This window comes from Falco peregrinus, chromosome 1, assembly GCF_023634155.1.
Source record: "Falco peregrinus isolate bFalPer1 chromosome 1, bFalPer1.pri, whole genome shotgun sequence".
In the NCBI taxonomy this organism is placed as follows: Eukaryota; Metazoa; Chordata; class Aves; order Falconiformes; family Falconidae; genus Falco; species Falco peregrinus.
The window spans coordinates 114,325,428-114,353,107 of NC_073721.1; the positions used below are offsets into that span (position 1 = coordinate 114,325,428).

General features: G+C 42.2%; 1 protein-coding gene across 1 annotated transcript in view; it reads right to left on the minus strand.

Moving 5' to 3' along the window:
- The window catches only part of TNFAIP8L3 (TNF alpha induced protein 8 like 3), a 48,582-nt gene extending 21,395 nt beyond the window's left edge, over positions 1-27,187 (minus strand). The window contains 2 exon segments of the mRNA XM_055809412.1: positions 26,931-27,009; positions 27,011-27,187. Coding sequence (XP_055665387.1) covers positions 26,931-27,009; positions 27,011-27,169 — 238 coding nt within the window. The 5' untranslated portion in view covers positions 27,170-27,187.
- Between the last annotated feature and the right edge of the window lie 493 nt (positions 27,188-27,680).

A 27,680-nucleotide genomic window follows, 5' to 3' on the forward strand; every position in this document is an offset into this window, starting at 1 on the left:
ACTATAATCACACTCTGTTCTTCAAGTCCTGCTTGTGTAATTTTTCCCCTGTTCTTTGTCATACAAGAAAAATGGACTTTAATCTTCAAATAAAAACCTGTGCCAAAGCCAGTTTACACTCTGACAATGTCTATTATGGTCTAAATGGTAAGGGTATATTTCTTTTTAGGGTATATTTTGATTTATTTATTTCCCCAGTTGTTTGCAGGTATTCATTTGACCTGGAAAATCTACCACATATCTCTACTTGGGTGAGGAAAGATTAGATGGGGAGTGTTGAACAACACTGAGTGCATTAAGTTGCTCTTTGCTGTTTAATAGACATTTTGTGTTGCATTAATAGCAGCAGCTCCTGTTTTGTTCATCCCCTTCACAAAACACACCTGGTTTATTTTCTTTAGTGGCAAAGGTGCAAGCTAAATGGACTCTTCCTTCCTCCCTTATTTCTACAAAATAAAGTCCTCTCGGATATCTTGTTTTATAGTACTCATTCAGTAGACACACAAATACTCCCCGGCTCTCCTCCCTGCTTCGGAATAGGTTTATCTGCATGCCGCTCAGTGTGCTAGCAGTAATGCCAGAGAGGTGGAAACTGTTCACCAAACACAGGGCTACAGTTATGACACTGTGGCTTCAGCTCCTCTCGCTGCAGGAATAAGCTGTGCTGTCACTCTAGGGGCCAAGGAAAATTGACATGGCCAGGGACTGCTTTGGGTAATACATGTTTAGCAGGTAAGTACAGGGCAGTATGAGGTTTCTCAGTAAGGTAGCTTTCATGAGGACCTCCTTATGTCCTTTAAGGACCACCTTCTGGGTTGCGTCAGATAAGATACAATGCCTGCGCAAAATCGAAAGAAGGGGGCATTCTCTGCACGTCTGTACCTCTGGAGTGCTGACACAGCAAAGGAGCCGTTTGTTTTACTGGTAAGTAATCCCTACAGAAATGTTAGCATGGCAAACGCTCGCAGATGCAACCCTCAGGATAACACAGAAGTAAGGCACAGAATTCAGAAGGGTCATCGCTTCCCTTTCACAACTACATTTTTCTTTCTCATGCAATACAGAATGTGATACTCGCCATCAAAAGTGCTTTGTAATTCTAGCAATTCCCAAAGTGTCCTTCTAATTGCTGCCTTCAGCTGTATTTTTGACTTGCAGCTTAAGATGGCTACAGTTGGCGTAATGTTGCAGACTTCGTGTTTACTTGGGGCTGGGAAAATGCTTAGCTAAATGTCATGGTAACAGACAGGTTTAGGTGGACACTACAAAAGATTCTGTGGTAAAAGTTTCCTCTGATTCCTTGCAGAATTTGCAATATTACATCGCAGCACAGTTCATGAATGAGTTCCAGTGAGTAAAGCTGTTTGGTCTGCTTTCCCTAATTGAGATGCACAAAAATGAACTGAATTATCTAAGTGGTAAGTGGAACAAAGTAACGCCTTTGAAGTCCTAACCAACTGTGAGAGGTTAGTAACACCACCAAAGCCACCTCCACATAAAAATATAAAATCCTTACCCTTTGAGCAGTTACAATAATGAGCCTATTCTACTCGGTTAGTCCTGACTAACCCACTGAAGTGGGAAGAAAATGAATGAAAAGCCGTTTCTTTCTGCATTGCCAGAGAACAGCTCTCAAAACAGCGCTTTTCAGCGGTACCCTGATTAGAATGGCTGGCGGCTCAGGGGACTCCCAGTTGCCAGCCTTGGCACCTCGCTGATTTTCAGCACTATTTGTTACTTTTTTTAAACCCAAAGCAAGTTGAAACTAATCAAAACAGGCTTCTTTAACAGCCAGGGATTTCACAGCCAAGCCCTGCTTAAACTTATTCATGTAAATTGCTTTGTCATTTTATAGGGTCTGTTCTGAGTACCATGAACAGAACTTCGTGTGAAACTGAATTTAAAATCTTGATCCCTCCTCCCCGCTGTACCTTTCCAAATATGTCCTAAATTTTTGCCCGTGCTAAGGTAACCCTGCTCATGCAATCTAATATTTAATAGCCAGGTTGAGTAATATCCCAAGGATGAGTCAGAGCATTGCTAAAATTTGCACTGAAGTCATAGAAAAACATAACGCCTGAATCAAAAAGGATTTGTGGTCTTTCCTGTATCTCCTGTCCCAAGGTACAGATCCAGCCTCTGAAAGTATTTGCTCTTCTTTTCTTTTGAAGAAGCTAAATCCTCTGGTGCACATTGGCATAATGCCACCTGCACTGATAAACCAGTACAGTTCTATACCAGTTTATCAAGCAAGGGAGCACTCCCCTCATCAGATTTATTTTTAATAGGTTGACTGAAGAACAACAATCACTCTGGACCTAAAGAGACTTACAACTGGACAGATACTATGGCTGTATCTACTTAGGAATTGAGAACAGGGAAATTCATAAATTATGGACTATCCCTAGCATTAAGATAAGCTGGAAGTGTTATTAAGCTGTTCTCATGAAAAATGCTGACTGGTTGAAATACTGTTAGAAATACATGTATTTTTTACAAAATTCCATATGATTTCCTGTCGATCTCCCATGTTGTCAGACAGACTTTTCTTTGTCTGTCTGCCATTAGCTTTGCTGCATAGATTTTCCCTGAAAAGGTGAGTTGTTTCTTCTGTGCAATAGGGAATCCAGCTCTCTGCTCCTCTTCACACTAACAGAGCTGATAATTGACCTTGGTCTTGTAGCCTCAGTGTCCTTTTGGGAAAAAAAAAACAAAACACCACCAAACCCCTGTGTATATATATGCACAAATATGTATATACATACATATATTTTTAAATTTGCTCAGGAAATTTTTCATTCTTAATGACAACAGAGCACCGCTTGATTTTCTAGTCTTTCAGCAGCGTGAAGACTGCCTTTTAATCAGCTCTAGTCTTGCATAAACTTATGTAGATTTCTCTAATGATGTTGTAATTTCATCTCTGTGGCACCACAGGACTGACTACCAACTGTTTCAGCATTTGTGATTACCTACCGTCCAAAGCCTTTGTCATTTCATAGAATACCAAATGCATTTATTGGGATACCCTGTTTCCAAAATATAAACAACAGGAAAAGTTATTGTTGTCATAAAATGTTCTAAATGTATGAAGCACAAAACCAATCCTATTTCTCATAAACTCTGCATGATTAAATCACACACTTTGGAGTGCTGTTATTAAGAAATTATTTATGAGTTGAATTATATCACTTCTAAATATATAAAGAGTCGGGATGGCTTCCAACAATTACTAAAGCAGCCAGCCGAGTGATGCTTTCCAATTAAATCAGGCTGACTTTTTTTTTTTTTTTAAACTTCTCAGTGCCCTGTGTTCTTTTTCTGTTTGTTTCATGATTCAAGTAGATAACGTATTAACCTCGTGCAACTGAAGTCTCACACGTCTCCTCTGTGGTATCCTTTCATGTGGTGGTGATCAGTAGGAGTCTCTCTGTGGGTACTCACTACATGAAAGGTTTCTTTCTTGTCCATGTAACTGCTGCTGCTGGTGCTTAAGTTCTTGCTTTTATTTAGGACCAGTTGTTATACAGAGCTTCAAAGCTTATAACTTCTGATGGCTTATTTATATTTGTATTGTTCATTCTTTGATAACAACCATGTTAAAAAGCCTGCACAGAAAACACTGACTTCTGTGGTACTGCCTATGCTGTCCAACTTATGCAAGGAGACAGATGTAATTCCGTGACCCCATTTATTAGCAGGGGAACAAAGATTAATTAAAAATAAAAAATGCTGAATAAAAAAATCCTCTAAATCACAAAGCATTCCCTTTCCTACTTGTATTGGATGAAACTCAGAAGTTTACACAGAGGTTATGCACTACTGTTCATGTGCTATGTAACACCTGCACCAGCTCTCTACAGAGCAAAAATGTCACAGCTCTCCGCAGAGGTTTCAGTTTATTTCCTGGGTGAAGTGTGTTATGGAAAGTTCCTTATCTAGGCTGAGTCCTAGGCTGCAGACCTGAGCGGACATACCCAGACCAGAGCAGCCCATGAACTTTTTCCAAGATGTCATTGAAAAAGGTAAGTAAGAAAACACAGTCAATTAACTGTAAGCTTAGATTTGCTATATAAGCAGTCCCATCCGAAGAAAAGTTAAGTAATCTGCAAAATGAAACAAAACCTTGAAAATCCCTGCAGTAGTCTCTTGAGTGCTTAGTCCTTGGCAGATCAGCCTTCCCATAGCTGGCTATAGTCACCGCTGCTGGAGAGTTCATTTTGTTCTGTGCTGAAGGGGTATGTCTGCTCCAGAGTACATAGGGCCTGCCTTTATTGCTGGGCTTGGAAGTTTGCCACTCAATCAGAATTATTTATTTTTTCCAGCACTTTGGAGTAGATAGTAAGCTGGGTTGGGTCTCTACCGTATTTATTTAGCTCTGTTACAGGTGCATCTAGTTTCCAATGATCGTTACAAGATTTAAATAATGGTTTCTCCTCCATTAGTGCTGGAAAATGAAACCAGACTGTGTTACTTGGAAAAATGATTTAAAATGATGGAAATTATTCTTGTCCGAGGAAGACAGAAATAGCCCAACAGAAGTGCCAGTTGAAACAGCAGCCTATTTTGTGCTACGCCTTTCACCGATTCACTTCTAGGGTTGTTCTCTAAAAAGAATCTACAGTTAGTGGGTCTGAACTGCTGCTTTCTGTCAAGTGGAAACTGAGTGGCTATTCCATAGCCTTTTTCCAAAAGCTCCTTTTGAAAGCTGAAACAGTGGAGCACAGAGGTCTGCCAGAGCACACCACTGGGAACGCAGGAATGCAGCCCTTGCCCAGCGCCTGTGCGGCTGGCCAGCTCCTCCCTTTCTGCAGCGACAATTCCTATGTTCTCAGAGGGGCCGTCGCCACTCATGCCGTACATAGTTTTAGCCAGAGGATTTATGAAGCCAAAGCCATTTGTTATATGTCCGCATCTCCAACAGCCTTTACAAGAACCTCCCTGAAACAACGTTCAACAGCACCCGGACTTGCAGGCAGGGCGCGGTTCGACACCCACCGCTTTCCTTGGGGCATGGTGGAATCGCCCTGCCACACTGCTCCGTACGCTGAGGAGTCGGCGCCTTCAGAACTAGCTACCGTTTTCAGTAAAGGCTTCTTTAGGCTGGGTTCAGGACCTCACGTTTTCTGGGCACAGAACTAACATCTAAATTGATTGCTTTTAAGACAGTGCACCCCTCTCTGCGTGGCAAGCAATACATTGGTAGTTCTTGCTGAGACTAATAGAATTAAGGCAGTGAATGACACAGCTTGGGTAGAGGGGGGACAGCTTCTGAGTGTGTGTAGAATAGCTCTGGTTTTCCCTTATATTGTATATGGGCAGTCAGAACCCTGGCTACTCCTGGTGAGTGCAGTTCTTACTCAGTCCTTAAACAGAGGTAGTCTGGGAGGTATTACCCAAAGAGCACTCACAAGACGGTGGATGAGCCTGTGATTATTATAGCGGAGCTACTCCAACTCATGGTTAGTTTTACTCACAGATAAATCCCATAAAAGATAATTTAAAGCCACTGTGCCAGGCTCAGAAAGGGCTGTCAGCCCCTCCGGTAACATTCCTTACAATCAAACGATGCATTAAATTTGGGCATCAGCAACAAAACTTGCCATTTCATTGAATGATACCATACCTCACTACATTTTCACAATGACATTCACAGGGCAATGGCACACTAAAATATATATTTATGTACTTTAAACACATGCCCTTAAACAGATTTTTGTGGAACATCCACTGTGCTTTTTAAAACTGCATTCTCACGAGCCAGCAAGCTTCTGTAAAACTCTTACCAACCACAATCAACCATGGATGGCCATTTATGGCTAGAATTGAAGATTTTTCTTCAGTATAAAATATTAACTGCGGGTAAGACCAACATAAGCTCTTAACGGTATACGGACCTTGGGTCCTTATTGAAGCGTACCTTACAGACATCTTTTTTACCCATACGAATTTTGCAGTCAGAACTGGGATGGACAGAGGAAGGAATGGGAGAAGGGAAAGCCTTATCTCCCTTTCACCCCCAGTTCTGCTCAATTAATTCATTTCATTATGTGCTTGTCATTGTGCAATGTATCTGCCTCTCCCAGGTCAGAGCTGCAGCCATCCCCGCTGACTGCACGCTTTAAACCTTCTTCTGCCCCTCTGGCAACAGCTAGTTGTTCAGCTCACTTCCAAAACAGCACTTAGCCGCTTCAAAAATGAGCATAGCTCCTCTTTTTGGGTCACAGCCATTGCGCCCTCTGTCAAACTGTTTATTTACAATACACCTTAAAAGCCCTCTCCCATCCCAATCAGTAGTACAATGAAATAATTATTGATTTCTTACAAGACGTATCAATCTTTATACCATTATGGAGGGGAAGGAAAATAGAGGTTTGAGAGATAATCAGAGTAATAACTTTTGAATTTCAGTCTGGAAATAGCAACACACACACACAAATACACACATATTTAACCAATAAGGATTTAAAACATATTGTCTACATTTTTATAATTTGAAAGCTCTCAAAGCATATGAACACAAGTATCTTTCGGGTTTTGGTTGCAGAGTATATCCTGCTTAATAAACCATCACCACACAGCACGCTGGCTCTTACAGATAACTCCTGAAATGAAGGCTGTCTAGCAGTGCAGATCTAGCTGGTTACTGATGTCAGCATCAGCACCTAGCTACTCTGAGAGTCTCTGCCCTGTGAGAACTGGGAAGTCCGTCACTTGTGTTAGAAAGGACTTTCTGGAACATCCCTATTTGGAAAAGAAAAAGGAAAAGACACTGAAGCAACTTTTTCTTTTCTTCTCCAAGTAGAAGTTACGAAAATCCTCCCCAAATAAAATTTACAGGAAAAAAAAAGGCTTTTCATAGCGACCAGTTTCTGAGATACTTAAAATTCCCTTACTTAACTTAGTTAAAAGGTAGTATTGCTGCCACCACAAATTTACTAGAAATGTCCTGAGCTTCAAACAGCAGGCACTTGTTCATTGTTCTTTAGTAATGAAATACCGAATTTGCAGTCATGTTTGGAAATCAAAATAACAAAATCCCTTGACTACAGCTATGTACAATGAAAGCACTAATCAGAAAATTTCCTAGCAAATGACAAAGTCAAGACTTATTTCTGTTCAAGACCATGATGTTTAAACTTATTCAGATAAATAAGAAATGCAGATGAACAAGGGTAATTGGATATATTTGTGTGACCTAAACATTTTTATTATCAAATAATTTGTACAAGATTCTTTCATTTCCACATAAGAAGCATACCTTCAAATGGCCTAAACCAAACCCCAGCAGCATCTTTTACTTCCCTCCTTCTCCTGAGTTGTAATCCTCTTCCTGCTGTATACGCTATACATGTCAGAGAACAAATCCCTTTTGTTTGTAAAATTTTTCCAATCACATCACCTTTGTCTTTGTACCCATCAGATTTCACACTCAAGCTGAGAATTTTCATTAAGGTCTGCAAAAGGCAAGATTTTGGGACAGAGCTAATCATGATTCCTTTATTTTACCCAAGCACTATAAAACATTCTGGGAAATTTAAACTTTGCAAAGCTTTTTGCCATTTGAACATTTTGATTTAGAATGAATCATCAGTTCTTCAATTGTATTGGTTTGTGCATTTAAACATAAACTTTCTCTCTTGCTTCTCATGCTAGGAATCCCATTTCACACATCAGCTAATTAACTACAATTTAGAATGGAGTAGGGATGATTACTCTATGTAATGCTGCTGTTCCTTAGCAACCATGAAAGATAGGGTGAAGGATGTAAAAGAGACCCAAATAACATCATTTTCAGTTTGAGAACTTCCACCTAGAGTAACCTGCTAGTGGGATAGTAAATTAATTTTAAATTTCCATTTGCCTACTTCAGTGCTATGTCCCTCGCAGGCTCTAACAGTGTGATTTTCACAGTCCAAGACGGCACTTAAGCACGTAATTTCCACAGAGCTGATAATACCTGCTAGCTACTGCAAAAAAATTGTAAAATTTCCTTAGAAAAATATTTTCCTGCTTCCTTCTCACATAACGACTTATGTCTAACACTAACTCCTCACTTGATGGGAGTGTTACCAAAGTAAAACTGCAAGGTTAGGCTTTGCTTCAGGGTTACAAAATAAACAAAATGTATTAATATTATTAATAGCAAAATTGGTAATTGTTTTTCTGCATAATGCTAATAAAGTATTCCGAGCATTTAAATTGCTTCACTGTACTCTGAAGATAACTTATTTTATGTATTAACCAATTTTACACTGCAAGACAAACAATGCTGTCACTGACTTTTAAATATATTAATGGAATTTAAAAACCAGTCTGACAGCTCAAAGTCCAATTAAAAATCAAATTCCTTTAATATTTGCAGAACCTTTTTATGCCTTGCTGCGTAGCCCTACTCTGCAATTGCTACTTGCATATGACATATGCAAGTAGCATATGCAAATCAATACTGCAGATGTAATTTTTATTCTGGAAGGGATGGAAGATTGGTCTCTGCGATCCTATTTATATTTTGCTTTTTGAGCATGGGAACATCTGAAACAGAAAACCAGAGAACAGACTTCAAAGTACCAAAGTGAGGTTAAAAATTTATTCATGGCTCAAAACGACATGAGCCACATATTCAGATTTTGGTCTATGCACGAGACACACAAAACATGCAGTCACAAGAGATATGTGTGGTCATACTGCTGCTGCTTACAGCCTCTGGGAACTGGGGAAGCCCCAGCTGGAAGGGATGGAGGTCCAACTAAGTACTGATAGGCTCATGGCTAACATGAGGATCACCACCCCTACCAGGATGCAGGACCCCCATGTGTGTAAGACAGTGCTGCAGCCTGCCATGGAACATTCACCTGGCACAGAGTGAGGGAAGAACAGCAGTGCTAGGATGCAATGGGGGAATCCACCAGCCTTACTGAAGCAAGACCTTCCCAGGATAGAGCCAAGGCCTCAGCGTGTTGCTGTTGCTGTCTCACCCATAGCACAAGGTGCTCCTCATCACCAAATCAAGGGCTCCACTGACCAGCTGCACCTGGTGCTTGAAATATAAGAGAGGCATGGGGTGGAGGCCCTCTCCATCATGAGGGAGCACAGAGAAGGTGGTTGTAGAAGACTGAAATACAGGACACACAAGTTGCAAGGTGGGTGTGTAACTCCTTGGTACTGCTGCTAGGTCTTCCAACTTGGGAGATTTTGGGGCTGTTGATTGTTGGGAGGCTGTGAGAAACTTTTTTGCTGGTATTGCAACGTACTTTGTTCTTGTCTGGGTATTTGCCGCAGCAAGTGGTTGTGCACTGGGCTGCAAGGAGCCTTGGTCTAGCTTGGTGGCCATTCTGTGGAGCCTACAACAGTATTCTGTGCCTGCATGGAAAATCCCTGCAGGAGACAGCAGCTTTCCCACAGCGCTGGGGGGTGGGTACAGGGCAGGGCTGTCCTGGTCCTTCTGTGCTGCTCTAGCAGCAAGCACAGGTGGAACCAGGGCTTGCTTGGGTGTTCACTACAGTTGTGTTTCATTATCTCATAAAACTGAGAATGGATCCAACTGCTTGTGTAAGTTGCTTTAAAAAACAAAAAAAAATTTTTTGAAAGAAGCCAATCTAAACATATAAAGATTTGAAGCTGTAATTCTTCAGTCATAAACTTATAGTGGTGTCTGGCAGGACATTCCACAAAGTTCTGCATGAGCCAAGGAGCCGACTCTGCTGGCACTACGTGTGGTGGCATGTCCGCTGATCTGCCTGACCGTGTATTTAAGACTCCTGCTTACTCTGTGATTTTAATATTTGGGTTAGATTGGCAGCATTTGAATTTTTGCTTGTTTAGGCTGTGTGGCTTTCTGGGTTGGTTTGTTGGTTGTTTATTTTTTAAAGCAGAGATACTCTTTAGTAATCTGAAAAAAAGAGAGAAAACTGTTGGGTTAACCAGCATAAAAGCAAGTGTGTGCTCCACACTCAAGTGGTGTTAACAGAAATGTTTTCTTACGGTGTAAGCTCACGTGGTCCCTGGGAATACCATTTTTTTATATTTTAACTGCTTTCTGTTGAGGTATTTTGTCTTCATCTAAGAGGCAGATGAACGTTTAACTCCTTTAATATTCAAATAAATATCATCAAGGCTTGATTAGTTCATTTCTGGGAACAGAATAGCTGAATATTGTGCTAATTGCTTTCTGTAGTAGTCTTGCTCAAGTATTCCATTTCAGTAAGTTTGGTCTGATTTGCTTTCCTTGCATAACCCAGAGTGACTCTGTAGCACACTCTTCCAGAGGAAAAATGACTTTTCCCCTGTCTCCCCGGTATGATAAATCTGAAGAAAACACTTGTGTTTACAAATTTCAAACTTGCCACTCCCAGAGGCTGGCTTGCAGGTAAATGGAAGGCAAGACCATACTTTGGAGTCCTGTCTCCATAAGGCAGCCTGCATCTTTCTCTTTCTGTAGTCTGGAGACGAAGACTGGTTTCTTAGCCTTGCCATATTCTGAATTCATAAAAACCGAATGAAAGATTTGGTGTTCCTGGCTACAGACTCAGCAGAGCAACTTGGGACCTGTTCCAGTGTTCAGCTGAGTGACCTGAAGGCATCCTGCTCCCCCTTGCATGGCAGCCAAAGCCCCTGGGAGGTGACTCAAGCCTTTTCCTTATGGCTTAGGATGAGGCTGGAATTCACAACAGGACTCTGGAGTTCTCCAGCTGTGAAGATGTAACCTATAACCTACCAAACTTTGTTTCTTTCATCTCTTGCAGGGGAGAAAGTCTTCCTCCCTGCCCCCATGTCAGTTTGTTTAGATTTTTCCAAGGGAAAGTTATAGCACTATGAAGAAAGGAGTAAAGCTAACTATAATTCATAGGTTCTAACACTCCTTTCTTATTTCTAGTTAAAAATCAGATTTCTAAGATAGATGGTGTGTTTAGTCTATCTTAGGCCACTTCAGGAACAGTTCTACTTTTGTAAAGTTTTTTTCCCCCCTTCATTTCTTTGCTGCTATATATGGCTTTGTTATAATGACATTATACATTAAACATCTGGGGGTTTTATTTTAAAATTGCACTGTCAGTTTTTCCAGGAAGCATATATGCTCCTCAGCAACTACGCTTGGTATTAATTTGCCTCCTGGCCTCACCGTGCTGTTAAGCTGTAAAGCAACATGAAATCAGTCTGCAGGCTGGGAGTAAACGGTCTATTTTTAATTGAGCAGAAGTCGACCTTCCTTTTTTCCAGGTGTAATTTACACCCACAGAGTGCCTAGTGGGCATTAGGCAAGTTGCATCTACAACTATCTACAGGAGATAGTTATATTTTACTATTAGTTAAGGGGGGGGGAAGCCTGCCAGTAGGTGTCAATAATGGCTATACGATATGTAAATATGAGATATTATTGACAGATCTCCAGGTAGTTTGCTCATGACTTAGACTGGCTCTTTTTCTGCTTTCAAAGCCAGCTGGCACAGAAGGTGGCTGCACCTGGCTTCTGCGGGTACATTGGCTTCCGTGGAGGTGAACGCAGGCCAGAGTTTATAGGGCAGTGCCTGCTGTAGCAATTAAGGATCAGTAATACCCGAGGTGATGCTGGGAGGGATTAATCTGAATTAAATCTAGGGAGATGAGAACGGATTGTGAATGTGATATGATAGCATGAGATACACAGAAGTGGTGCACCCTGATCTCACAGTTGAATGCAGTCCGTGGTTTTCCAGCTTGCTGCAGACAAGGAAGGATAAGAATAATCAAGTGGCTTGCTTTAATTTTTTCAGCTGTGTCTTTTTATGAGCCTCTGAAACTGACCTGTCTGCATTTATGCTTTGGAAATCAATGTTTATATTAAAAATCACCTGCAACTTGGTGATAAGTAGCTGATGAATGAACAAGGCTCAAGTTGCAGCCAGCAGGGGTTGTTTGGCTAACATTAGGATCGGTGAGCTCTCTCTACACAGGTATCAACTGAAGTAATGACGCTCTCTACAAAGATTGGAGGTTGTATCCAAAAGACTATTGGTGTTGAAAATGAGATGGACTTAAGGACAGATTTTTGGCAAGGGTCATTCTATCTGCTCACATGGAAAGCAAGGTCAGGAAAACTATCTGGTTTGGTGTAGAAAATTGTTTACATCACCAAACTAAGCTTTGAATTGCTGTGTATTGTTTCAGTATCATAGAAACATGAGGTTGAAGGAATGAACTTGTTATAATCTGATCCATTCCCTTCTCTGAGATAAGACCAGCAGGCTGGAAGACAAACTTGTCTAATCTGTTCAAGACCAACAGCCCTTCAGAGCTTAATGCAGTGCTTGTAACTCCTGCAGCTAGGAAGGTTTTCCTAATGTCAGACTAAATCTCCCTGGCTTGCAAATATGCTGAGTGCTTCTTGTTCTGTCTCCAGCAGACATTGATCCCTGTGTGCATTAACTTTAGCAATCTTCCAGTACATGTGTGTGGGGAAAATGTCCTGTAGTGATCTCAATTCTAGATTAAATAAACTGAGCTTGATAAGGGAGAGAAGGAAAATAGACTATCCACTACAGCTGTTTACTAGTAAATCTTCAACCTGTGTTTCTACAGGCAAGATTACTGTCGGAGTAATTAATAAAAAGACCTGATTTTGGAGTTCATTATATTTCAGGACAGGTTTCGTCTGGCTCTCCAGAATTTGAGATTTAGGGCCAGGTTACCAGTTCTTGTCACCTTAGAACTGGATTTGTTATTCCTTCCACTAAGGTATTGCCTGAGATGAAGCACCAGAGGGCAGATGGTTTTAAAGCACAAATTCACACCCTAGAAAGCCAGCTTCCTGCAGAAAAGTCTTAACAGACAGGATTGGAAAAATGTCCATATTCCTTGGCCTGTACACAAGTGAGCTTGGCAGCGAGCATCTTCTCGAGAAGGTTACAGTGTAGGTGGGTTATATATGTAAAGTCCACACAAACTGCTTTATGTAGAAGAACTGAAACTCTGGTTATGAAGAACATAGAGTGACTCTGCATGCTGTGGGGAATACTTTTCACTCAGTGGGTTTCTCGGGGAGACTGTGGTCTTACACTCACCACAGTCACAGCCATGGAAGAAAGCCCGTGTCCTATCCTTAATCAGGAGCTCTTTTTATGCTTGATCCCAACCTATATTTTGAAAGACTTGTATCAGAAGATATGCCAGCAGTCACGAGCATGTTAATTCTGCTGAACTTTTGTTCTGGTAAATTCTTTGGGTGAAAGGCTTTCCTCACTTCAGTAAGAGGTTCATGTATTAAAGGGAGAAGCAAAACAAAGCAATGCATGACAGTTTCAAATTGTGGGTTCTGTTTTTATTCCAAACATGGTTTCATTGCCAGAGACCTAGGCAGTTAGAATTGGAAGCAAATGGAAAAAAAATGGGCTAAAAATCCTAAGTGTGATCTTTAGTTGAGTTGCTAAAAAATATGAATTTTCTACTTCTGTTTGTACCATTCCTTTATTGTCTTATGATGTGCAGTAGCACTGCTTATTGAAAAAAGTAATTGCAGTCATCTGTTTAATATGACAAGAAGTCAAGTGTGGTTAAGATAAATTAGTGCTTCAACTGCAGCCTTTTATGAAAGATTTCTGAAAAACTATATTGAATGCATATGTATCTTTCATATTTAAGATGACTCGTTAACTGCAGAGATGCAGCTTCTATCTCTAGGATGGAAGTTCTCTCATAAAATACCTATAAAAATATCCGCAGTGTCCGCACACTGCATAGATATTAGTATTTACTAGCTTTTACTATAACATCTTGGGATTCTTGCTGCACAAACTTAGAATGAAAGATGATCCTGACCTAAAAATAGTAAAGATAAACAGACAAAGCAGACCAGGAATGGGAGGACAAATACAACTGAAATACTTGCTTAAGGCTGTGATTAAAACCCTGCTGTCAGTCCAGTACTTCATCCGTCACATTTTGAAAGGGTATCGTATGGGAGGCTGCACAAAGAAATTAGACTGGTATCTTTACAATGTCCTTAAATCTCAAATCCTGTTGGCTTTGAAATTCAGGAAGGTGTTACTTAACAGAAATGGAAAGTGGCAAAGTTTTGTTTTAAAAGATATACAAATGACAAATACCTTTTACAGTTTATTAAATTGGTGAACAAATTACTAATGTGGAAGTCCGGGCTTGATATGAACACAGTATTACTAGTACACATACCTGCTGGGATGTTATATGAAGAAAGAAATCCTGCCACTGTTTGTTTTGCTTTTTTAATGATGTAAAAACTGAAAAAAGAAAAACCTGGAAAACCTTAGTCGCATATTTTCTTTCCATCTTTTTCCAAATGAGCATGTGGAAACATGGTGAAGCTTCTTAAATACTGCCATTTTCTGTCACTCTGCATGTATCTATCCCTGTGTGCTCTTAGAAACAGCTTTGAATTACATAACCCCCAAATCAGCATTCCATCTGCTCAAATCTGACATATCTTGGCATATCACAGTAGCATCCTCCCTATAACATTTAAATGTAGCCATCTAACATTTCCTCTGTGATGTCTGCTCTACCTGAGTAGCTGCGCTGTGGAGAACTGGTCACCCTGCTTTTCTTGGCTCAGGTAGTACCATCCTGAGATTAATTTTTACTTGCTATTTCACTGTAAATGGTTTGGTTTAAGCAAGCTAACCTCCATTTTCCCCTGCACCATCACAAAATGGGCACGTGTGTCTGTATATATAAGCCCAGGTGAAAGTAACTTTAGATACCAATCTTATGTGTGTCTACATATATAAACATTTTGGAGTGGGGCTTTTTTGGTGGATCTGCTAAAAAGAAAACAGGAAAACCCCCAACAAGAGAATCTACTGCAGCTCCTAGCACAATCCAGGTGTGCTACCCTCAAGGCCTGAGAAAGAGGTGAAAATGGTCAAGATGCAGGGTTTTTTCCAGCATAGCAGCAGCACTGTGTACAGTTCTCCCTTGGGAGGCAGCTTCCCAACCACCGTGCTCCTGGGGTGGGGGGTGGGGGCGGGAATGTGTGTGTGTTGGGGGGGGGGGGGGGGGGGAGAGGGGTGGTGACTATTGGCAAGGTAGAGATATCCCTAATAACAGTTTGCAATTTTGATGGCACAAAAATGCCCCATAGCATTCTCTTTTTCCCCAGAGCTGTTATTCCACGCTGTACTTCTCAAGAGTTGCAGAGCCTATACCTTCTGTGACATAGTCCTAAGTCTTGACACTTGTTAAAAATTTAAAATTTAGCTTTAAAGTCTTACTGATGTGTGTATACACCTCACTCATGGTAATGGGGCATGATCATTACTAGAGTGAAAAAGTGAACCAGTGGGATAATGAATTCCTTTCTGCAAAATGCTGTCCTCTTTACTAAGCTGTTTCTGATGTTCTGTGTGTTCCTACAAAGGAAGCTGCCTTTATATTGTTTGTTGTATTTCTGCCTCTTTTGGGATGATGTCAAAAAACATACTGAAGTCTAGACTTGAAAGTATTTAGCTTTTCTATACACAGCATTTCCATTTCCTTACTCTAGGAAAATTACTTTCATCCAGTTTACATATAAATATAAAAGTTATATTCAGTCACATGCTGTTTGTACTCTAAAAGTTTTCAGCTCAAAAAAAGTTAGACCAAGGCAAGTTTCAAACAAAATGAATTCAAGTAGATAGCTGTAAAATTGTCAGCAATAAAATTGCTGTGGGTTTTATAAGCTGTATGATGTCATGTGTATTTTTATCGCTTTTATCATGGTAAAGAAGCCACATTGCTTTAAAAACAAAGTAAGTACTTATTTAAAGATTTGTCTTCAATCTCTTTAATAACATGACCTGTAGAGCAGACAGACTCTGTATTTTAGTCATTGATGAAGTGACTAAGCACAGGCATCAACTGTCCCTAAATTATAATCCCTATTAAGAAGAATAACTACTGCTTTAATATCTGTAAAAAATGAGGAAAGAAATGAAATATTCTGGAGTTAGTTGTTTAACATAATAGCACACATGCTATTAGAGTTGCCATCAAATGTAGTTATGAGGAAAAAAGGAACTCTACAAATACAGAAAAGCTGTTTCAGTAACAAATATATAATTTAAAAATCTCTCGCAGTCTGTGGCTGCCTGCATTGGTTTTTTGGTATGTCTAATCATGCTTTATTTGAGGGCACATCCAGAGGTATTTCGCATGCATCTTTCTACCTGCCTGTCATTGACTGCAAGGAAATTAAATTCTGTTATATGAAAATATGGAAAACATTGAATAATGGTTCCCCCTACCATCACCCTAAATTCTCTTCCTACACATCACTCGTCTCAGTCTTAATAGTGCTCAGCTATTGACAAGCCAGTATTTTCCTAGAGAAGTTTTAGAAGGTAAATACACAGAGCTCTAAGCAGTAAAAGAGCAACTGTTACTCATCTTCTGTACATGGATGGGCAAGCGTAGACATAGCTTTTGGGAATTTGAAAGCTGCACAGACATCTTGGCTGCAAAACCATGTAATGTGAGCACGTCTCTCCTGCTGTGCCATACCAAGCAAGCAGGGAAGGGCTGCACCAGAGCAGAGCTATGCTCTCCCTATCTCCCTCCCTCTCTGCTGGGCAGGATGATGTGTCCTCTTGAGTTCTGGCCAGTCACACACAAGATGCTGCAGACTGAGGATGAACGAGGTGGGTCTGGCATGTAGAGTTAGTGATCAGAGAGATGCTGTGGTGGAAAATGGGGACCCTGTTTCTATCCACCCTGGTGATGGAAGAAATCTAGATGTCAGTGCAGCTGCTTGCCCTGCACGGGGCAGGCTCAGCTCTGATTTGAGTTTGATTCAGCTCCGCTAGGTCCATGGTGGAGTGGAAAGGTGGATGTAGGTGCTGTGTTGGTGTTCTGGTGAACCTACACCTTTTTGTCAATTCCTCGACTTCAAGTCCTTTTCCTAAAGCCTCCCTTGTGTATTTCTGTGCTCTCATCCTTGTCTCGTTAGCAGCAGAACACTGAAAGAGGCATTCCTCTCCTAAGTGAGAGTTTAGTTTCTAGAAGTATCTCTTGCCTTCACAGCTGTTCAAAGCTTCTGCTTGCTTTCTAGAGGCAACCTCTGAGAGTTCTCTTGCAATATCTTTTAATGGAACATTAGAACTTTTAAGAAAATACATTGGCATACAGCTCTACCCCGCCCAAGTTTACCATGGTTCATCACAATACACTGCAAAAGGCCTAGGTTCTGTTTTCCTTTATTCCTTGTAATTAAGATATGTCACTAGAAAGCAGCATCCTCCTCTGACCCGATTTGATCAGTGACAGTTACAGGCTGCTGTACTTGGAGAGAAATGCAATTCTCCCCTGGACCTACTATTCACGCCTAGTGATGTGATCTTACACGGGTGAGGATATACTGTTTCTCCAAGTAACTCTTTGTTCAGGAATGCACTCGAAATAATGGGGAAGCTTTTGTTACCTGTGGAGCCACTATTCTATTCTCACTTTTTGGCAAATATTGCATCTACCAGTTTCAGTATTTCAAGATAAAATTAACTTTCCTGTTCTCAGCATGCTTTACTAATCAAGATGACATCAATTTCATTTGCAAGCCCACTGCCTATATTGTTTGTTTGCCAGAGGAGGCAGGTTAGTTCCTCTCGCAAGGCAAATCTGTTTCTAATACCTCTAATTACAAAGACAAGGCAATATCTTACTCCCATCAGTTTTCCCTTTCATGAAATGTAACCTGATAGCAGTTACTCCTTTTCATAGTGGCAGAAATTATAAACCCAAGAATATTTGAGAAATGAGTTAAGACAGGAGAATCAGATCAATACTGGAAGAACTGAGGCTTGCAAAAGAATAGTGTATTGGCTGAGGCATGGGGAAATGCGAGATCAGTTATAGTCACATTGTTCTAGGTTATCTGGAGAAGGAATGCAAATTGCTAGTGTAAAAGGTGAGGATGGGTGGAAAGAGAAAGAATTGAAAAAGATTCTGGAGGTCTGAAGATGGAAAATATAGTCAAAATCTCTGCACCTGCATTCCTGCTGCTCTCTGGTAGCATGTGGCAGTCAAAGGGAGGGTGCAGTGAGGCTTTTGACCTTCCTTGTCTTCTGTGTGCCACAGTACACTGCAGGTTCTGGGCCTTATTTCAAAGCATGAGGCATTTCTGCATGTCCTTCCAGGATGCCGTTCCACTCGCTGTTCTTGATGTAGTCCTGACATCCAGTTTTACTGGCACAAGCTGTTGCATGTAGCAACATAACATTGAAAGCAGCTATTTCCTGGCTCTACATAACTATGCTTTTAAACAGCCAGCACTGAGTAAAATCAGCACAACTTTCTCTTGAACTTTTAAGTGAATGATACAAACTAGTTAAAAAGAACCCTAGGTCACAGTTTGGAATGCAGGCTCAAAACTACAGGAATATTCTGGTCTGGAGGATAAACAGGTACCAGTTGATTAACAACTAAGTACTGGGACTGTTCGAAGGCATCTGATTTAATCCAAACTGTAAAGTTAAATTATGGAATTACAGAGAACACTGGTATTATCTGTCCTTAAGATGATTTGTTCTTGGCTTTCCATCAATTCATAAGATTTCTGTAAGGGGAAGTGTTTTGTGGAAAAATGTCAGTGGTGACTGTTTCGGATGAATATACCGGTCTGGGGTGTTTTGGTTTTTGTGGGGGCTTTTGGGGTTTTTTTTGGGGGGTGTGTGCAGGCAAGAGTGAAATCTCATCCATATTTGCTCCAAGAATACAAAGTGTGATGTTATTCCTTCTTATGAAATGGAAATACTCTTAAAAACAAACACAGGTAAGAGAGAAACCAGAGAGGCCTCATAGCTGAGGTTGGGCTAAATCTATATGATAGAAGCTGGTTTCTGATAAAGGTGATGTTTAATCACTGAACAAAAACTTCTGCTTTTGGTCATATAGATCCTGGTATAGTTAAAGGGCAACAGTTAGTCCAGGCTGGTCAGAATGGTGTGTCCTGGCACTCTAGAAAGTTTGTGGAAGTGGCCTTTACATATACCTAGGCCTGAACTTTTTACCCCGTTCCTAAATCTGTAATCCAAGTCAGCAGTTCTCCTTGTTGATTCTTTAGTATTTTCTAAGAAATCCAGTAGTTGTCGTCATAGTGACTGTACTGATGATTTTTGCACCTGCTACTGATACTGATGAATATCAAAATAGTAAGGCACAAACTTGCTTTGAGGTGGACATGAAGGTCACTCTTCTGAACCTACTTCCCTCTGACTTCTGAGTTAAAGGGAAACAATGCACAAATAGACAAAGTTAAAATGAAATGCAAGTAAACAACAGCCATAGACATTCACCTGACATAACAGTATAAACCACAGAAGTTTTGTTGGGAGAAATTATCTGAGAGATGGTTATCTTCATTTAAAAAAAAAATACTCAAAACCCCTTCACTCTGGAAAGTCTAAGAAACTTGTATTTGTTTGATCTGCACCTGTCAGTGATTTGACCATGTAAACTATGTGCTCTAAAAGTAAACAGAAAACTGTTTGGAAAGGAAATGCTAACATAACAGTGTTAATACATTTCTTCAAAGAGAAAGAGAGAAAATGCAGCTTGTGTTACAGGAAAAACTACTTGAATAAACAAAGTTAATGCCAGAAATGAGATGCTTGTCGGTAGTAGTGAGGTATTCTGCTAATTTTTACTATTTGTGTTTCAGAAGATTAGCCTTTATATTAAACTAGCACCAGTAAGATCGGAGGGAATGTCTTAATGGTGAAGTTTTTTTTTCGTATCAGAAATGGAAATAATCTTCCTGCTCTATTTTCTGTTGCTACATCAAAAGATGTTAGCCAAAACCCACATCTGTACAGACAGACTGATCACTCTGTTCCTCTGGAGGAAGGCTAGACAAAACCAACCGATAAAACTTGATTTAAAATAGAATCTCTACAGACAAGGGACTAGTGACCACTGGAGAAGACAGCAAAGTGACTTCTGCTCTCTCAGACGTTTTCATTAAAGATGCCTGCCTTAGCACAGAAAAATCACTGGCTACCAGCCAGTGTCTGAGCTCAGCTTGGCTTACCTAGAAGATGTTTGAGTCTTGGGTATAAAGTCATGATTATAGCAACAGGTTAGTCTCAGTTTCCCATAAATCTCCTTCAACTGGACTTCTCAGTCTGTAGGATGCCCTCCTGTAATCTAACGGGTAGAGGTATTTCTGCGGTAAAAGAGCAAATAACATGCTTTTAATTGGGAACGGCTTCAAGCCCAGGCCTCGGCCCAAGGCAGCTGCCCTGAGAGAGGTCCACAAGCAGTCCAACAGCCTGGACAGCCTTGAGCTGTGCACCAGAAGTCATGGTAATAGTGGAGAATTTCTGTGCCCTGCTCTGACCAATGGTCTATCTCTGTAAGTAAACTGGGACAGAACCTGTTGTACATGCATCATACTGCCATCTGAATGCAAGCTAAATTTTTTCCCACACTCCAAATGTTGTTTAATTCATACTGGCCACTGCTATCTTCTGTCTCATGCCAGGACATTTTGTGGGAGGCTATCTGGCATGGGCTGAAACAGGGCCAGGAAGTATATTAATAGATAAACAGTTTAAAGGATTGTGTACCGCTGCTTGGGCTCACAGCCAGGTCCTGCTTAGTTTACTAGAAAAGATAGTGAGCGGTCTTGGAAAGTTACAGGGTTTTCCTGCTTTCCTGGGACCTGGAAATGCCTGTCAACCCAAGGCTGATGCTGTGAGCAAAATGCAAATACCAAAGGCTTCTCAGGTGGCCAGGTCTTCAGGAACTTTCTCATCTATCTGGCTTACTGTTTTCCTTTTTTCTAGGGTTTATAGCTTTGTTCTTCTGTTATCAACAAAATCAGGTGACTTCACCTTCCCATGATGTCGTCTTAGTCTTTAGTGTAGATGAGAAGAAAGGATAAAAGATTTAGTTCCTCAAATGGGAAGTGTGAGGGTTTTGAGGAGATGCATTCATTGCTTTGTACAGGTCATCCACTACTGCCAAAATATCACATCATATAAAACCCACTCTCACCCCAGGCCTTTGGCACGGCAGACAGGAATGGTTCATGATTGCTCTGTGGCAGGATATTGCTTCATATTCCTATCTATGAACTTCATCTGGCATCATAAATTCCTGCACCAAGGCTTGTCCATATCCATATACTGGGAAAAGTAGAGGCTTTCTGTTCACTGACTGCTAGCAGCATCATAGTTTCAGGTGGGAGCAGCTCAGTTTGGCACTAGGGAGAGCCCCTTACAGCCAGTATTCACTTAAGTATAAAATCAACCCTCCCTGCCTGAGAAACAGGCTATCTCTGACGTGGCAAAGTTGTGGCTGGCTTCTGCATGGTATTTGTGTGTCTGGGGGGCACCAGCATACCCTGTCCTGAAAGTGAGTAGTTTGGATCAAGAATATCAAACATTTATGCACTAAAATAACTTGTTTCATGTGCCTACTGTCCCTACCTGGGAATTGGATTCTGCTTCACCCATGATGACAAGTTCTTTTGAGGCTACATATTTTCATATGCCATCCTCTCAAAAGCAGGATAAATTATCAAAGCTATTGAAAAGAATGTTACCTCATACGCTATTAGCTATTGCTGCTTAGCAGTCTTATCCACAGATGTTGCTACTGCACAAGCAGGTGAGCTTGGGCTTCCATCAGTGCTTCATGAAGTTCATATTTCCACTTGATTTTTAAAAACCCGAACTCTAAAGAAATTGACCTGTTCAACTAAACTATCTATTTTGCTTGTCCAAGTTCTAGTCAACTTGACCTAAGTGGGATTATATATGATCTTCACTAACATTACAGTGTGATTAATTTTTTTTTTGCCTTTCAAAGTTTCTTTTTTTTTTCGGTTGGACAAGGCTCCTAATCTGACAGTCACTGTGCTAAAGAGGGGTCTGTATGTAAGTCAGCAGCCCAGGTGTTTTCTGGAGGGTACAGTAAAGAGATTTAAAAAAAAAATTCTCCCAACCAGGCTCTTGGCTCATGTGCCTGCCCTAGCTGCTGCTCTTAGACAGCTGCTGCCTGCTCATCCTTAAGTGTCTTTTGCCCACTGTGTCTATGCAGAGAAACTTGGACACATGCTTGCCTCAGTTTGCAGTGTGGCCCAAAAAGCCCTGCAAGACAGTCCACAGCATGGGTTCCTATGACATGCTAGTTCAGGTTTGTTGCCTGCCCATCTTTCTTCAGCTAGCTTTGTGCTTTGTTTCCCAGCAGAACAGAGGGGAGAGCCCTTTATTAGAGAGGTGCTAGAAAGTATTTTGTAACAAAAGCATCCACTAGAGTCTGCACCTTTAACTCAAAATAGTTTTTTTGGGGGTTGTTTGGGGTTTTTTGTGTTACCCCTAGCTTCCACACTTACAACATGCTGTTATTTACCACTTCTGCTGACTCTCTAAAGTCAATAAATATTATTGCATATCTGACTTGGAACTGTCTGTGTAGAATCAAAACAAGGCTTCGTTAAATAAAAATCCTCCTTGTTCAAACACACACGCATTCCCTGGGGCAAAGTATACCTTTTGTCATGATAAACATTGTTCAAATAAATGTTCAGTGTTACACTGCAAAAAGTTACAAAAGTCCTACTCGCACATTGTATCACATAAGTATGTTACTGATGCCTCAAATAATTGTGCTAAATATCTTACCGCGTGCTTTCCAATTAATTTTATATTTACAAGAATATATTAGCTCTTGAACGGCATTTTAACTCTGTAAAACAGTGATTAAAATATGTAACAGGCTTAAAAGATTAATATCACAAAAGTACAGGCAGTTCATGTAGCATGATAAATTATCTGCAGGAAAAATTATTTGCTAAGCATTGCAAATCAAATAATATTACAGCTCTAGAAAAATTATTTGTGTCTGGGGATGGTTTACAACAGTAAAAATGTTTAAACCTATTGTTTTTACTAAGTATGTATTTATTGTCCAGGGAGAGTTCAGATAACGCATTTAGAATTATTTCATAAATTAATATTTTTGTGCCAAGAGTTGCAGGGTAAGCTCTTGGCCCTATGGAAGACAATAGTAAGACTCCCACTGCCTCTATGGATGTAAGCCTGGTGGTAAGGTTGTCTTTGTTTTGTTACCCCTGGCACCACACAAAGTTGTAGGCTCCACAGTGTTAATGTTTAAAAATAAAATAAATTCAAAATCTTGTCACCAGTTTACAGCTCTACTTGGAGAGCAAGCTGCTCTTTCCTAGGCCAAATGTCTTTTGCCTTCAGTGGGAGTAAAGCCAGAGAAGGGACCCGCAACAGTTTACTCTCCAGGATATGTTAAACTTCATAAAATTAATGAATTGTTTCAAAGAGCATACAGGCAATTTAGTCTCTAGTTATCACATGTTTATAGTATAACACAACAGTTCCATTAAAATAGACATGGAAATCTATGTTCTGACTTAATAGCTTGTAGAAAGGATTAAATCAAAGTCACTTAACAGCTTATATGGCCAAATTCCTGCCCATTTCAGCCAGGTGACCTGGGACAAGGCACACGAAACGAAGGTCTGCTGCCATCTTTCTCTTGCATGGGGGATCTCTAGATCCCCTGCAGAATCATTGCTGTTGGTGATGACCTGGATTTTGGCAAAATGCTACTCTGAAAGGTGGCACAGAGGATCATACTTTCATGTGGCAGGCTGCTTGTGAAAGAGCTGGGGAAAAGTAGTCCATAGCTCTACTGAATTTTTCTAAAAAACCAACCTCTCAATAGGTGGACACTAAGAAATGAGAACAATGTTCTATTTTAAGATCACCTGTTCAGTTCTCAAAGGCTTATCTGTAGGACAAGGAAGGAAATATGACTAGTTGCATGTACAGTAAAATCCAAGAAATTTCACTGAGGGTAGGTGTAGTAAGCATGTAACTTTGTTTGCATTACAACATAATTTTTTTCAGAGTTGTGAAGACCTAAGCAGCTTAGTGCTCTTAATAGAAGTCTGTCTCATGAGTCACTTTTTGGAAAAAAAACCAAACAAACACCAACCAAAAATTTTTGACTATATAGAGAACTCAAATATGAAGCAGTAATGGATGGGTGTGAGGACTTGTGGAAGCCAAGGCTGTGGAGCTGGATGTTCTTGTATGCAGAGGTGTGGTGCTTTTTGTTGTTTTGAAGTATAGCTAATACTACTTGTGTATAAGGAGCTTTTTGTTTGCACCAAAGACATATGAAGATGCTATCATGACAACATGTTCAGAATAAATACAGAAAAAATACTTCTGCCTCCTTGGAGACTCAGCTTTAAGTGGGCTATTAAAGGAAATGAGGCTGCTGGGATCTCAGAGTAAGACTCCAGCTGGCTCTTGGAAGCCAAGCATGTGTGGCAGATGGTGGGGGCATACAAGGTGGCCTCCTGTCCTGTGCACACCCATGTGAGCCCCAGGAATGGTAGGGGTGCTGTTCCACTGGGACAGAGCAAAAGACTGAGTAAGTATTGCATGAGCAGTACAAACCCTTAAATGGGGTATATTTTTAGACATCTGTATTGCATTAGCATCACGGAGCCCTAGTGAGAAATTTTATCATGCTGGACTTCAACAGTTGCACAACCGAAGTGGGCAGTGTCTACAAGGAGTTTTATCTGTGTAAGCTGAAGTCACTGCTTTACCAACTTGGTAGTGCAAAGACTGGTAACGAAGAGAGGAAGCTAAACCTTCGAGTTGGTCTTGCTTTTAGTACAAAATCCTAGTTGTTCTAAAATCAATGGCCAAAATCGAGCCATTACTAGGACTTCATCCCAAATACTCCTCTGAGGCACTCTGCTTGCCCTATAAACTGCAGGAAGAATGTCTGTGGTCACTGGGATCGGTGGGGTGCGGCACCTCCCTGAACAGGGGGGTGACTGAAACACACACTATAACCCCTGAGCTTCTGTGCCTGCAACAGTGACTGACAGCATGACTACTGAACACCCACATAGAGAGAGATACTGCACTGTACATATGGCAGAGTAGAGAAAAAAAAGAACAAATGAAATCCAGCAAAAATGCATTTTTCGGAAGAGGACGGGGGATACAAACAGTAAGTAATTCTTTAGTGCAGAAAAAATGATTGCCAGTGGTTAAGACAAAAATGCCAAGTTTTTGCTGTATTCCAGTTTTATTCTACTGCATAGGCATCTGCCACATATGGTCAAAATACCAGATTTTTCTTCTTTTAGATGGTACAAAGAAGGAATAGAAAAGAGGAGAGGAGACTGAGCATCAACACTTGGCAGCTAGCAAGTGATGACATAAAAACCACTTATGGCAATCTCTAAGTGTAGTTATTTTTAATTTATTTAAAATCCTATTCAGGAGTCAGTTGTTGGCAGGAGCTGATTACATTCATTCGTCTACAAATGTAATGTTTGTAACTTGTGCTTCATGCGCTGATCTGAATATTTGGAAGAAAAAGTATAGCTGTTGGTGGTCTTTGTTGCTAAGTTCAGCCTAATGGAGCTTTTTTGAATATAAGGAGCTTTATTGACCTGTTAGCCTTATTTCAGTCTTTAGGTCTCAAGTAAGAAAACACAAAGCACGGTATCAGTGTAAATACCCCTGATATTTAAAGCTGAATTGGGTTTGTCTATGCTATAAAAATGTCTTCTGCTGGAAGACTAGACAAGGTAACACCTATTTTGACTTATCACTGCTGTATTACTAGGACAGTTAAAGTATTTCACAAAATATCTGGGTGGGTTTTTTTCCTGTTGCAGTTAGAACAGTTTGGTGTGGAAACCTCTGGTTTTGGGGGTGGGTGGAGGTGCCAGCTGGGATAAAGGACACATCTAAACTGGACAGGTCATGGTGAAAAGATTTTTCTCAAAGATCTCGTAATGTAACATGGTAACTTTCTATTTGGATCTATAATGGAAATATAGGGTTATTTCAGACATCATTCCAACTGCGCTTACTTCTGCCAGATGCCAGTTAAATGGCTTCAGAGAAGGTGCCTGCCTGTGACTTCCATCCTGGGAAGCTGGAGGTCGAACAGGTCCCTTCTTGTACCCGTTGTCCGTGATGGCCCAGCACCTGCTGGGTGCCAGCTGTGAGTGTGGCACTGCCGCAGCCTGCCCTGCCGCTGGCTGGGTGACACTGCCGCTGGCTGAAGAGCCAGGGACCCTGGGGTGTGTGCGGGGACAGCGGGTGGCCTTGAGCTGCCGGCGGTTCTCTGTGGCACGCCTGCTGTGCCAGTAGAGCAAACCAGCCCCTAGGCACGATGGATTTCATACGAGTTTGTCCCTGCTTACTGTTTGTGCAGAACAGCCTTTGCTTATGGCCCAGCAGCAGTGGCTTGGTTTCTGTAGGACAGGGGAATGTGGAGACTTGGAAATGGCAGGAGAGATAATTTCCCCCCCCCCTTCTGTCTCATCTAAGAACTATGCAGGCTGCAGCAGCTAGACAGCAGCATTTTTATGTTGTTTTGGTGACAAGTTAGGACTTGAAAACAAAAGCCGAGCAGCCGGCGGGCCTCTGAGGGGGGAGCCTCCCCCTCTGCGCCTGGGCTAACTGCTGCGGGCTGGGGCGACAGCAGAGCGCCCCTAACCAAGCCCAACAAAACTTTGCAGCCTCTGGATGTAAAGCACAACGCATCACACTCACGCCAGCACCGCTAATGCAACCGGCTGTCGCGTCCCGGCCGAAGGCAACTCTTCGGGGCAGCCGCTCCCCTGCGCGGGGCCCGGGCCGGGCCCCCCCATCTGCCCGCAGCCGCCGCAGCGCCTGAGGGGCGGCCGGGCGGGGGGCGGCTTCCCGCCCCGCCAGCGCCTGCCCTGCCGCCCGGCCGCCTCGCCGCGGGGCGCCGGGGACCCGTGGGAGGGCGGCGGTGCCTGCCCAGCGCCCAGCCGCGCAGCCCTGCCCCGGAGCTGCCTCAGAGCAGCGCGCAGGAGGCACCCTCACCCCCTTCGCGCGGCCGCCCCCAGCCCCAGCGGGGCGCGGCGGTACCGGTCCGTCAGGCGGCAGCCCCCTTACCTGCGGGTGAGACCAGCTCGCCTTCGCTCAGCTCTCCGGAGTCCGAGTCCATGCTGCGGGTACCGGCGGGGCGAGGGGCGGCTGGGGGCGGGCAGCGTGCGGCTGGCGCCCGCTGGCAGGAGCTCCCGGGGAGCGGGAGACGGGAGCGAGCGGCGAGCAGCTCCTGCTGCCTCCTCCTCTCCTCCCAGCCCGGGCGCTGGGTCCGCGCCACCACATGCAGCCACCTCGCCTAGTGCCATTGGCTGCAAAGGAGGAGCGGAGACGGGCGGGCTCCGGCGAGGGGAGGAGGGAGCGGGGGCGCGGCCGAGGATCGGCTTCTTCCCCCAGCCTGTTACACAAGTTCGTCTCGCAGGCGGCTGCGGCGGGGAAATGGGGGGGGGTGCCCGGCGGTGGCTGAGGGGTGCCCGGCGGGCCCCGCGGCGGGAGAGCTGAGGGGCCTCCCTGCGCTGCCGAGAGCTCCAGGCCACTTCTGAGGCAAAACTTAGAAGAATATAATTTTATTTTTTTTTACCTTGGCTGTCATCGTGTCTCCCGTTCACTTTGTCTTTTCCTTTCCTTATGGGAATCTCCACCGATCTTTAGTTGTCACCACGTCCCTCTTCACCAGCTCCTCAAAGTATTTGCTACTAGAACAGTGGAGGCCAACAGGGAAGTGTCAGCTCCCGTTGGGTTTCAGTGCCCAGAAGGATAGTGAAGGAGTGAATTCTGCTGCTGCCTGTTTGCACGTTACCCACAGGCCAAGGGAGAGGA